This window comes from Catharus ustulatus, chromosome 1 (assembly GCF_009819885.2).
Source record: "Catharus ustulatus isolate bCatUst1 chromosome 1, bCatUst1.pri.v2, whole genome shotgun sequence".
Taxonomy (NCBI): domain Eukaryota; kingdom Metazoa; phylum Chordata; class Aves; order Passeriformes; family Turdidae; genus Catharus; species Catharus ustulatus.
Window position 1 is genome coordinate 125,559,485 of NC_046221.1, and position 14,434 is coordinate 125,573,918.

Below are 14,434 nucleotides of genomic sequence, written 5' to 3' on the forward strand. Positions count from 1 at the left end.
TGTGTAATCATAAATAACTTCAGTATCATGGGATAATCCAGTGCAAGAGGGTTGCTTCCCAAGGATATACATAGTTCACACCTTCACTGTGAAAGAAGGGATGGTTACACTACATAAACCATAGAACCAAGAGCTGTCTGCCTGCCCTGTAAGGAAACTCAGGGAGTAGATATGACAATAAAAAAAAAAGATTGTTTGGAAAAACATCAAGGCAAACTTTTTTTTGTGGTTCCTTGTTCTGGAATCCCCAGAAAGGGAAGAATTTCTCTGACTTGTCTAATGGATTATGACAACATGTAAAGTCAAACCAAAGCAAGATGCCCTTTGAGGCAAATACATCAAATAAATATAGCAGATCACTACGAGAAGTTTAAAACCTGTACACCAGCCTCACACCACCAAACTCTGTATTTTCCACCTACTTCAGAGTGCAAAACACAAGGAGAAAAATATCAGATACCACATTTTTTCCCCCAAAGTACCCAAGTTAGAAAAGACAAAAAGAGTCAATATGATGAAACAAATCTCTCAAGCTGGTTTGCTTGAGGTAGTTTCCAGACAAAGATACTGAGATACTCACTGCTTGATTTTCCATACGTGCAAAAATGACATTCAGCATTTGTGTTAGAGTGGCCTTGGCTGTAGTTTGATTTATAAGGTTTTTGCTTGCTAGGTAGATATTGTAACATGTTCTTACAGCCTGTAGTACTGTTCCTTCGTGGATTTCTATATGTTGAGATGTTACTGCAGTGAGCAAAGCCTAAATAAACACACACATATGTTTACGAGTTAAAACTTTTATCAATCAAAAGTCTGCAAATTAATAAATACCAAAACTGGATTACTTCTACAATACATCTAAATACGTATATTGAACAGCAATTTAATTATGTTTTCCCACATACTCTTGTAGCCATATTGGAAAATCATACTTACCATTAATATACCAAACATACACCAGTTACAGCAAACTGAGTGTTTTTAAACAACATATCCAAGAATTACATGCTTCACAGCATCTAACAGCAAGAAGTAAGCAATGGAGCCATCAGAGAAGTAACTAATAGATGCCATCCTCAAATTTTCTAGACATAAAACAGGAACAGACTACCTGTTAAAACTTGAAAGGGAAGCCAAAGGGTCTAAAAGTTGTTTTAGAAATAAATGTAAATATGACGAACAAAGACTGAGTATGAAATTAGACAGCTACACTAAGACAACTGCCCTTCACAACAGCTTTTTTTTGGTAGATGCTAGAATATTGTGTTGCTCCATATGTAGATACTCACTTTCTCCCTATTTGCACTAATATCCGCTTCTCTTTTTAAAAAAAAGTACATAAGCCTCTGAAAGATCAGATAACACAGAAGTAAGGAACAAATTATCTTTATGTGAGGCAGAGGCAGGCTGGATTAAAGGGCAGAAATAGAGGCAGACAAAACCTGAGGACAGGGTTTGAAAACATTGTTAGAGATACGTATTGGACAGTGGTAAGAAAGTGGAAGAGTCTGATTTACAACAGTTTATCACTGTAATCCAGTAGAAAGAATGAGGGAATTTTGAACATTAAAAACTTTGACGATTATCATTTAATGGGATGTTTAGGATAAGAAAGAAAGAACTGGAAGCACTGGAAAGCTCCACTTTTTAATATTTATCACAGTTAAAAACAAAAGTTATTTCAAGTGTTGGGTAATTTACTAATCAAATCACATCTCAAATCTTACTGACATTGTTAGAACCTCTATACACACAAGGCGCCAGGAAGTGGAGAAATATTACCCATCACTCACTCAAACCCCTAAAAAAGCATTATCAGTTACTCTTGAAAACAAGCTGAACAAGTGGGTCCCAGGCATAAACAGCTATTTTTTCCAAACCACTAATGTCTGGACATAATACAGTATATATTAAGATTTAGTTAGTATTTCTTTCACTCAGTTACAAATTATACCACTGACACACATACACACACACATACACACACACACACACTTAATACACCCAATAGACACTTAAGAACCACCACAGCTTTTCACTTGGAAGAGAAGATCTTTTGAAGCCTAGCACTTAGGACACTAGTGAAAGGTGTAGGGGAATCCAGTCTCCATCTCTGGCTCTAGTGACGTCATTCATGAAGTTGCTTCTTTTTGTCACCTTCTCTGTCCTTAAATTTGCAGGAGTAAGAAACTGATATTTGAAAATTCCATTTTAACTTCCATCTCAGTTCAGTAAAGTCTTATGATGTTTTTCCCCCCCCAACTTTTAATAACAGAAAGTAGAGCCAGTTAGTAGAGAAAAGTGACGAGGCTACAGACAATGTGCTCTTTTGTTTTAACTGGCTTAACAGCTTGAAGTTCCTAAGTTTTTTCAGTATGCTTGTTATGAACAGTAGAGCCTGGTTCTTTTCACACCACATGATTAGAGGTGCAAAGGCAAAGAAAGGCTTCAAACACACACTGAGACATATCTCCTTAACATATTAATCCAAATCCACTGAATAATATTTTCTATGTAGCCTGAGGAATCAGTCTTTCTGCAGGGCATCTCCCTGCAGATATCAAACTATAAGAATTTACAGAGCTCTTGATAGTCACTTCTTTGGATTTCTTTACTTCCCAGGCACTAGATACAAATCTTAATGACTACCATGCACATTTGCAAACTGCTAAGCATTTTTAGCTTTGATCTCTTGCTAATATCTTCCATCTTCCATACGATTTAGAGTCATCCTCAGGCTATTAGTCATTTTAACTTCACATCTCAGTGCCATATCTCTTCTGCTAGTATGCCAATGCAGTAGAAACATGAGAACAAATGCAAGACAGAAAATATTTTACAATTACTTTCTGAATATCCTTTCCTCTTGACAGCTTCCATTTAGGGCTCAGTTTGATGATATGCCCTAACAACATCACCTGATTCTCTATCATAAAGAGTGTATCATTACCACAACGGCATGACCAGCTAACCCTCAGAAGCCACATGTTATGATCAGGAGTGGCAGTACTGCTCCTCTGAAACCCTTGTGAATTCACTTTAGAAAAATAAATCCTTCCTTTCTCATTTTAGTACTCTTCTTCATGTTACTCCTCCTTTCTCTGTGACCAAACAACTACTATGTCCAACATGAGACAGAAGAGAGGAGTGACAGATGAATAGAGGACAATCACCTCAGTCCCCAGTGAAGCAGAACTCAAAATCTGAAACTGCTATACAACACATCCTTGAGAGATGGAGTAACAAAAGCTCTGCCTGCCTCCCAGCCACACTTTGCAACAGGTCTACCTCTGTTATTTTAACAGCAACTCATCAATACAAGCAAAAATCATAGAAAACAAAAGCACCCTCAGGTGGTTCTCTGGTATTTGGTTTTGGGGTTTTGTTTGTTTTAAAAGTGATTTCAGTAGATGCAGAGTATTAAATGCTTGCGAGGACAAGGGATGGGGTAAGGGAAAAATCTGGGAGCAAAGCCTGGACAGAAAAATAGCACTCTGCAGAGATCAGAACAGCAAGCTACTCTTAAGGAGTCACACCATGACATTGCTCTTTTCTACCACAAAGTTTTGCTGCTCAAGGCTTTTTGCAACTGAGTTCCCACTCCTTCTGGTCACACTTAGCTCATCTGCTACCACAGTATCTTCACTGTGAGCTAATAAATAAAGGAAAGAAACCAAAAAAGCCTACTTTATTTACTCTTCCCCTTTGCTGTTTTTTAGAAACAGAAGGAAATCTTTGTGAAAGGTTAGCACCAGCTCAAAGCTTTCTTTGTCACAAAGCCTGAAAAAATACCAACAGACAACAAGCCTTCGTTGCTCTGAAACCACTGGCTACCATCCTGACTCTAAGTTTGTTTCCTACAGTCCTTCATACTTACTGTTCTGTGTTTGGGAAAGACCCTACTGTTCTGTGCTGCCACCTACTTACTATAAAGCCTATTTAAAAAAAAAAAAAAAAGGAAGCATAATTGCTTTTACAAAAAAACATTGGATGGCTTTGGGAAAGGAGAAAAATCTCCAGAATAACTTCCCGAGTTTCCATATTATCATATCTTCATATAACTTCCAGATTATCATATCTTTGTGCGACACCCACAGTATTTTTTCTTTTAGCCTGAAGCATATTTGCCAAGTGAATTTTCTATTATTTAAAATAAATGCATTAGATAAGTTCCGGAAGTATCATGCTTCGTGAAGCAAAACAAATGTAATTTTAAAACTAAACTAAATTAACAATAATGCTCTACTAAAAATACCCACCATCCATCTATAACTCTAAACTTTTGAGTCCTCTCAAACTGAATATTCTACAAGAACAGACGGTTACAGCAAAATAATGTGACTACAACCAGGAGAAAAAAATTTCAGTTCCGGGTCAGTTTTTTCTTCCTCTCAGCCAACTCTGAGTATCTTATCTTTGGAAGATTTATGACAAAGGACAGTTGTCATTTGATCAGCACGGGCTTACTTTGCCTTAATTTCATCATTCAGTTGCCTGGAAACTCTCGAGTACTTGGAACAGCACATAAAACACATTAGCCCTAGCTCTTCTCTCTAGTGTGAATTAGCTACTGGAACCACATAAATCTGTTTCCTTTGAGAGGGTCTACAGGGTTACCTTCAGTAATATTTTTTTAAAGTTCAACTTGAAGTCCAAACATTTACTTACCACAAAATAATGTGTTAGCATGGACTGACTTTTGAAAGAACTCAGGAAACTGAACTCTTTAAACCACAAAACAACAAATATATCAAATAACCTTTCTTCATAGATGTCATTTTTTAAGTGACGTTGAAAAAAAAGTCACTAAATAGCATTCAACTTTTCAGACTACAGCAATCAAGCACAACCAACAATCTTCCTCTGCCAAACATTAATAAGTTAAGCTGTAAAAGTATCTAGATAATAGCATATACTTTCCATATGGCAAACCAAGGAAAGAAAACACGAGTATAAACAGTTGATACCATGTTCAACACTGTCTCCTCATTCCTGTTCCTTCTTTATAGATTTAAAAAAAAAAAAAAAAAAGAAGTTTTGCCATAATTTTAGTTCTTCAGACACTAAAAGACCAAAAGAAATGTAAGCAGAATTTCAATAAGTAAGACATCTGTAACTGTCAGTGCAAGTCTGCACTAATACACCACAAATGCCACAGCAGCCATAGGAAAGCGAGCCTGCAGGCAGAAAGATTCAATCAAGGGATATTATGCACACAATTTGAATAATTAATTTAATTATTAATTATAATTAATTATAATTATATAATTTAAAATCCCAATAGCAGTCTAATTACTTGCATTGTTTCTGCCACCACAATCCCCAACCACAACAACAACACAGGAAAGTTGCATGGCCTCACATCAAAATTACACCAAATCAAACTAAACTACAAGGCAAAGGAAGAAAAGGTCAATTTCCCAGTCTAGTTCATCACAGAGACTGTAGATGAAGAACAAGGGCATTACAGAAGAGAAGAGAACATGCAAGTGATAGAAGCAGAAAAGTTAAACTGGTCTCCATAAAAACTACTGCAGGACATGACTCTAGAGCTTAGATAACTAAAAAAAGACAAATTACACTTCTCAGTGTCAGCAAGATTATTTCCTTGGTAGTCAGCAGAAAGGTATTTTCAGAATCTCTAAGTGGCTCTGTTAGCTGGGAACTGGTTTAAGATGACTCCACCCCCTGGAAAGCCACCCAGCAACTAGGAAACCTGCACAGCCTGTTAACTCTTACGCCATGATGGCTCCCAGACCCCAGAGTGAGGACAGCACACTATGCAAGGGTCACCCATTCTGCATGTGGAACCAAGACAATCCTCCAGAGAGGAAGGCATTCAAGTGATCAAAGTTCTCAGCTTTCACTGTGGTGTTGGTGAAGCAGCTGCCCTGTGGGAGTGCTGCTTATGTTGTGGGTAACAGCCTGGGAACACCAACACAAAAAAGCAGGAGATCCAGGTCCGCTGCCTTCTATATCCCTGATAGAATTAAAATCCTTCAGACAACATACTAATCACCAAAGCCACAGAAGAGTCTAAGAAGTTATATGATCCATCCTTCAAATCAAACTGGAGAAGCAGGGTCCACATTCATCTCAGAATTGAAGAGTTAGGAGGCCTAAGAGGACATGACTGACTTAGCAGTTTCATTATTCTTCCAAAGCCAGAAGTCCTGGTCTTTGCCAAGGTTATTCAAAATTTTCAAACTTTTTATGGTGCTCAAAGTCAAAGTCAAAACAGTACTCTCCACTTTCCCAGTTGTTTTAACAAGGCAATTAGCTACATCTAAACAGCAAAAAAATTAAGGCACTTAAGTGTAAACATTTAACACATTTTACAATTATTAAAGAATTTACTTTCTCAAATCTTCTTCTGAACAGAAGGAATATTAGTTCTTAAAGCCCCTTCAGGCAGGGAGGACTGGAATAAGAAAGCATTCAGAGAGACAGTATCACAATAAGAGAGAGTTGTAATAGTTTCAGCCACTGGAAGTTTAAATCAATAAAAACTTCCCTTTGCAGGATGAAAAACATCTTAACCGCTTGGGTAAAACAACAGATCTAGAAAACAGCAGCACGAACCAACATTTGTAACAACTACCCGGTGGAGAAGTGGAGTGCAAAAAATAAAAGAGAAGGATTGAGCTATGAAAAGGAAAAGAACTAACTACATTCTTAGCATTAATACAAGTAAATAAAATCTGTAAGAAATGCCAATGCCTCAGGATACATACACACAAGATTATGAGGTAAAAAACACTAAATTTCTCTTAACTAACTCCAATTGTATTCTTCACTGCTGTTCACCATCGCAGCCACTCACAGACTGCTGTTACAGGAGCATGGTACAGCATTTCTACTAGGCAGTTAAATTCTAGTACTTGGCACAGTAATTTCCTGAAACAAATACCCATAATTAATGGTTGCAATCAGAGAACAGGTTCCCCAGAAACATTTGCACAAACTCCACATGCAACATTTATATAAGCTGTGGAAACAAACCCTGGACCTCCTTCAAGCAAAAGTATGTGACACAGCAGTACAAAGTTACCATGGTAATGTCCAGCTGCCAGGTCTAATTGCATTTCATAAACAAATTCCAAAATGGATTTTAAAATTTGCTGCTTAATTACCATTTCCCCCACTGGGAGTGCAGGATTGTTTGACAGTAATTCCTCACAATTAGAGGCTCCACAGGTCTGCTGTGAATGAATTTCACCCAGTGGTCTATGTACAAGACTTGAGGGCACAAGCACGAGTTCACCCAAAACACAGTAGGAGAAATTAGAGGAAGGGCACAGGATAGGGAGTTTCCATCTCCAAGAAACAGGATGAAGAAAATATTTTAACACTACCATGACATTTACAAATTAAGCACTTCTGCTTTTGAACTCTGAGGCCAAGAACATCTTCCTGCTGCCACCACTATAAATACAGGAAGTAAACACGTTACCTTTATTATTTGTAGCTGAACCCCTTCGTCTGTTTGAGGGCCTTGAAAACAGCCACATATTGTCTCGATAATTCTATCAATTAGTTTTTTTCCTGGAGCTGTACTGTCTGGAGCATTCCCTGTCAAGTGCCCATATGCTATAAGTTTCTGGAGAGAAGAAAAAAAAAGCCATGTAAATAAGAGTTTAAAAAAATTAAGCCAGTTTTTTGTTATAATAAATTCACTTGATAGTTCTAACTCATACAGAATAACTAAAAAATTATCTTTTGCCCCATGTATCATAAAACATCAAGGATTTTTTTTACATATCCTCCAGATTTATTCCATTTTCACTCAGCAACTGCTATACAAAGTTTGTCAGCAAATTAAACATTAAAGGTTGTGTTCATCACTTTATGTTTTAAAGCAAACAGCATTCTACAAACTAACTGAGATCACAGAAGTCTTCATATGTAGTCAACACACAAATGGTTTTTATACCAGATAAACCACCTGCAAACATCACCTATTTGAGCTACTAGCTAGTGTCCTATTTTTTAGTGTTTCTTCTGATTTTGCGCGTTCTAGTATCCTCTGCTTTCCCTAGGTCTTCAACGTTTAGAAGTGGAATTCATTACAAAATTAGTAAAATCTTCCTCTGAACACTTCAGGCACAAGAGTATTTGTAAATCCCCATGCTACACAGAGTAGCATCATGGCACGAAAGAGGGCCAGGCACAGATGTGCCTATGACTGTAAACTGAGTTCATTATTGGGCTGCTCTGGAGGAGTGAATGGCTAAATACAGTGCTGCAGAATTTCTTCTGAAAACATTTCAGGAGCCTCAAGAGTTTAGAGAGACTAGACATCTCAAACTGAAAATATTTTACTGCAATAATAAATAGCATAAAATGAATTTGCTAATGCTATACCTGCTGTGTTAGCTCAACACACATTTAGACACATGAAAACAGGTAGTTGTACATAATAACCCAAACAGGTAACTGGTAAAACATATATACACAAAGAAGCACACACATACACTACATAATAAATAATGCATAAATTCATCTTTTGTGAGAAACACACTCCATTTGGTTGTGCATACAATCAAGTAAAATACAGTAGTTTCACGAATACAAGCCGCACGGATTATAAGCCGCACCCCCGGTGCCTCGACAATGTTGCTGTCTTTGTCAATAGATAAGCCGCACCCCGAATATTAGCCGCACTTTCGTTCGTCGCGAGAATCCGTGTGCAGCTTTCACAAATTGGCCAATTAGTAACAGGATCGCGGCATAGCGGGCTTTACTGGCTCGGGGCGGGGCCAGGAAGGCTCGGCCTGCTCATGGTTGCTGACGGGGCCGGTCGGGTGGTGCTGCAGCCGCCGCCGGGCTCACTGGCCCCCCTCTCCCGTCAGCACCGCCCCGCCGCTGCGTTCACGCACTCGCCCTGCCGGCGGGCCAGCCACTGCCGCCGCTGGCAGGCATGCCGGTCGCCTCGCCGCTGCGTTTACGTACTCGCCCTGCCGGCGGGCCAGCCGCTGCCGCCGCTGCCAGGCTCGCCGGCCGCCCCCTCCCATCTGCACCGCCGCCGCGTTTCCTCGCCCTGGCCGGCACTGCAGGCCCCCGCACCGCCGGGCTCCCCCACGCTGCTGGCCCCGATTCTGCTGGGCTTCCCCCGCTGCCAGGCAGCCCCACCCATCGGCCTTCCTGCTTCTGCCATGCTCCCCTGCACTGCTAGCCCCAGTTCTCCCGGGCTCCCCCGCCCTGCTGGCCCGGGCTCTGCCGCCCCCCCCTGCCCCGCCCTGCTGGCTCAGGCTCTGCCGCCCGCCCCCACACTGCTGGCCCCGCCTCTGCCAGGCTTTCCCACCTCAGCCGGGGCCGGCCGGGCTCCAGCTTGGCTTGGGGCTGCCGCAGGCTCTCACTTCCGTGTTGGCAGCTTTTAGAATTTTGTTAATGTATTAGCCGCCCCGGAATATTGGCCGCACTTCCGGGTTTCCACCAAAATTTTGGTCAAATTGGTGCAGCTTGTATTCGTGAAATTACTGTAATAAAAACCCCATGACATTATTTATTACATATAACTGTACTCTCCCTCCAAAGCAACAGGAATTTTATAGTTGATAGTTAAAAGTAATCTTCATACACACCTGTAAACAATCTAGAGACGTACTGACAATCCTGGGGCACTTGGACTGGCATGCCAATTCAAACGGTAGGAAGTATTTGTCAGCTTCAATGAAGCTGGTCTTTGATTTCACTGGTGGAAGAGTGCTTGAACCAGACTTTGCTTCTCCATGAGGGGGACTAAACAGAATGACTGTATTAGAATATTGTAAAGCGATCACACAAATTGTTCAAATCATTCTCACCACTACAATGTTTATGAATGAAATAAAATATTGAGAAAATTAACATTAGGAAAGATGAACTTCTAACACCAGTCATCTGTAAAGCATTCTTAACACCTTTTCTACTTCATGGCTCCTTTGTGGACTAGGCAAATTGCTCCACTTGCACAGTAAGGGGATATCCAGTGATATCTACTGGTTTGGAAGCAGAAAGACTTTCTTCCTCTCAAATACCAAAGGACTCTCCTTACTAGACTTGGGAACAAAATGAGTGGAACCTTTACCTTAATCTCTGCTTCAGGTAACACCACTTTATTTAGAGTTGTGTAATTACCAATGTATCTCACTTGGGTAAATTATCTGAAATGACTAACTGTACAAAAGCAAGAAAATTATGAGCTTTTGAAGTTTTATTGATTACAGCACCTTTAAAAAGGTAGTTCTCATTAATACTTACCACAAAAGGATAATTAGGGATGGGTCACTTTTCACTAATTTAAGTGCATCAAGTTTGGCTCCAAGCAAGATAACAGATTTTTCAGAATAACTCATAACCTTTATATAAAGCATTCCCAACCTTTTTTGTGCACATACAGGTATCTTTAGATAAAAGGTAAGCTACACTGTCTGTCACAGACTTGAAAAGCAGTATTTAAGAAAGTGCAAAATGTCATATTCTGTAGTGAAGGCTTACAGAATTCTTGCAGTTATTCAAATAGATTTTGGTAGCACAACTGCATTCAAATACAGCTCCCATGCACATTGCTAATTAAAATAGATGCTTCAAGGAATGCATTCAATTTCATGTTCCTTAAGTAGAATGAACTGCTAAGTTTATTATAAATCCAAACATGATTGCAGTCCCACGCATTATGGAGTTGGCCATAAACTAATCAATATAAATTAGTTTCAGCTTTTCAAGGAGCAGGCTGGATTGTCCTTCAGATGATATCTGCCACCACATTCAAACAGATCTTGTTTAGGTTGCTTATAAAGGGCACCCAAATTCTAAGTTTTAAGTGTGAGTAATTAGTATTAAGATGCTACTTTTTACTGACTACATCTCTTTTGGAGGTTTAAGAATATATCCCCACGCATTTTTTTCCTGAAGAAGAGTAAAGGTTTGCTTTTTTGTTGGATGCATAATTTTATTTATTGTCCTGTACTGTTTTGTTGGAAGCAGAGCTCTTTTGAACAACACCCTAATCAGATAAGTTGCAGGAGAAGTACACGATTCTTCTGTGTTCTTGCATCTCCCTGATATTCCTATAAAAGCTTTACTCTGTGGAAAGAAAGGGCAGTTACCTGTTTCTTATGTCTTATGACAAGACTGTTCCTCATCTAGTGACTATGTCCATTGAAACCATTAAAATTAAGTTTAAAAAAGCACTCTGGAAATAAACCCAGAATTGTTCAAAACATAAAGCAGACTATGGTGAGATTCCAAAAATTAAGAACTCATGTCACAGCAAACTACTACATAAGCCTGGAGCATCTCTTAATTTTCTTAATTAAAAGCTATTTTAAAAGGGTAAGATATTAATATAGAAGATGATGCACATTTGTCTCTGGAAAAGCAACTCTGTAAGCTCATCACACTGCCAAAAATGCAGGGAGAGGAGAAGAGAAACTCAAAAGGACTTTTCTTCTTAATGTCAGTGAATTGTTTCTAAACCCAGAAACTATCCCAAAAACTTTCTTCTACCAAGGCATATGCAAAGCATGGGAACTATGAAATATGTTGGTATTTATGGATTAGCCATAGAGAAAAGCTAAGGTATGTATCAAATACTGAATTTGGAAAATTATTTTGGCAACATTTGTTGTGTAACGGTTATATAAGTCACCTTGTACTTTTCTATATTCCCTTCCCCTCCACCCTACTACCAAATACCAGCTCCGTTTAAAAAACAAAGAGCAGAACAAAAGGGGCTGTTTTCCATGCAAAATTTCTGGAATGTGGAAAGCTCATTCTAGGTTAACTGAGATCAGTTACCTTGAACAGGGACTGGAAAAATTTAATTAAAGACTCATCATTAGAAATCCCTTATTAGGGTATTTGAATCTCAATTACAGAAATAAGAACTTGAAAATAATTTAATAGACTAAGAAGTTTCTCTGTTCTAGAGCCCTAGAAAAACAGTATTTTCTACTACACCTAAACAATTTGACTCTACAGTTAGAACAGAGAAGTCCATTCACAATTTCCAAGTCCAGCAAAGCTTTCACAGCAGCAAAAGGCTACTGTCAAAATAAAGACAGCACCAAAGAAACCAAAATCCTTTTAGAAAATGCCTATAGGAAGAGAAGACATATACATTCTACCCCCTCCCCACCCCAAAATCAAAACTTCAGACATTAAAAGGGCAGAAATTATGCACCAAAGTTCAGAAATGGCTCAACTACATTTTTATAAATTATTTTAATTCTGTGGTCTCATTAGTTTTAGCATGGTATTTAACTACAGGACCGGATATTACTTTTCCTTATTCAGTGCAAATTCAGAACAAATATCTCTCACTGAATATTTAATGTAAACCATTTTTTTCTTATCATGCTTCACAATGTGGACTACTGCTTTATTCATACCACTCTAAGAAAAACCTATTATAAATCCACATTATTACTTTCTGTCTGAGACAATCTTGTAGTGCTGGATGCAACATTTTCTAAACACTACATAAATATTAAATTTATTTTTACAATCTTACTGTGAGCTCATTGTATTGACTTCATTTTGCTGGTGGAAAGCAAAGCACATCCTCAATCAGATGCACCCACTAAGTTTTATGTGCTGAAATCAGTAAGCTGCAAGACTAATCTTTTCAGCGTATTTGATATATTAAGTTTTTCTTTACATCTTCTGAAACAAAGTTCCCACTGACTTTATTTCAGCTAGATGTGTTTCTACTTTTCAAACCAAAACTGTAGATTTCTGCTCTAATATCCAGGAGATGAAGTAGAAATCATTAGCATCCAACTTTGACAGCTGTGGTTTAAATGATTTGTGCAGTAGTGAAATCCAGTTACAGGGCAGAACAGAGATCCTCAAGCAGCATCCAGCTGCTTAAGAACACTTTCATCTTCAGTTTTACCCATTGATCCAATTCTTTCAAAAGTGGTCTTCACCACATGGCCCTGACTCAGAGTTAAGAATGTACACTGGATGAGAAAGAGGATCCTGTGGAACATGTAATGAAATACCAATAACAGATCCCACAGGTTAGCAATACTTAGAAGTTTGTTGACAGCAAAAGAATGGCAATTTTTGATTTTACCTTCACAAATTCACACCTATTCCCTAACAAGGTCCTTTCCAAATGCTATCTTTGTTGTTACATCACTTTGCTCACTCCCACTTCCTCACCCCAATCTCCTCCCCTTGATCACTCACTTCAAGTCTTTTACCTGCATTCTTCACCCTTCTCTAAATCTACTTCAATGCTCTTTCACCAATACACTGAAAGAAATTTCTGTGCCATCCACAAATACATTTTCCAATTTTGATCCCAATTTCCCATGCTCCCTGACGAGACAGTAGCACCCTGCTCCCTGTAAGCTACCTTCTGCTGCTTCTCCCAAGCCCTGCACCAGAACAGCCAGTCACATAAAGCAGCACTATCTGCACATTTCCAGATATCACCAAGCACCCAAAATACGTTGAAAATGCTTTTCAGAGAGAGCCCATGTGCCCCGTGCAGAATAAGTATAGTACACATTTTAACATGTTATAATGCACTATCACTTAATATGATGAACTATCACATACCTTTGCTTTTCTGTTTCAGCCTTTATTTCCTCTGTAAAATGAAACAAAGGCATAGTTATAGAAATGGTATCATAAGCACATATAGAAAATAAAACAGAAAACTATCGGAAAGTAAAACTATTTAGGCAAATATTTGAAACCAGAATCATTATAAAACAGAAAATACATGTTTACAGTTTTGTAAGTACCTCTACTCTCCACCTGCACTGATTGCAAACTGTATCATAATTACTTTGCAAATCTATATTCAAAACTGGATACTTAAATGTGCATCCAGTCCCTGAAATGCTTCTTTGAAGACACTGGTCAGCTCTTTCAACAGCTGACATATATAGAAATACTAAAGGAAACACAAATATTATTCAAACCATTTATCTACCCATAAAGTATATTTTTATATCCTTACTAATAAATACGGCTAATACAGAAATACAACCACAAACAATCTACCACTGTCAGTTCTTATATGAAATCTGAATGACCAATTATCACCCTTGGTTTTGAACAGTGTTAGATAGCAGAGCAACAACTAAGAGAGAGAAAAAAAGTCTATAGTGCCTCTATTTCATACTATTATAAAATACATTACAACAGAAGGATGAATAGTTGAATGCTTTTGGCAAACATTTTCTGCATTTTTTTTTAACAATACATTTTCAAAATAATTTTTAATTACTGGAACTAATTTTTGGAAACATCTCTAATTCACGACTAGTCTTATCTATTCTCTAGTCATTTTGCATGCTTAAATCATAGGGAATTTCATAAAGCCTAGGTTTTCCAGTGCTGAAACAATACATACTTGAAATAAACTCTACAGGATCAAGAATGAATGTGTGTGCATGTTTTTTAAGAACTCTTAGGAGATCTATTCCAATAT

At 38.3% G+C, this 14,434-nt stretch overlaps 1 protein-coding gene across 1 annotated transcript in view; it reads right to left on the reverse strand.

Annotated features, from left to right (window-relative positions):
• Window positions 1-14,434, reverse strand: part of ARFGEF1 (ADP ribosylation factor guanine nucleotide exchange factor 1) — a 90,265-nt gene that overhangs the window by 47,249 nt on the left and 28,582 nt on the right. The window contains exons 2-5 of the mRNA XM_033069256.2: window positions 13,555-13,585; window positions 9,585-9,741; window positions 7,454-7,600; window positions 581-760 (exon numbers count right to left, since the gene is read on the reverse strand). Of these exons, the coding sequence (XP_032925147.1) occupies window positions 581-760; window positions 7,454-7,600; window positions 9,585-9,741; window positions 13,555-13,585 (515 nt within the window). The remainder of the gene's footprint in view (window positions 1-580; window positions 761-7,453; window positions 7,601-9,584; window positions 9,742-13,554; window positions 13,586-14,434) is intronic.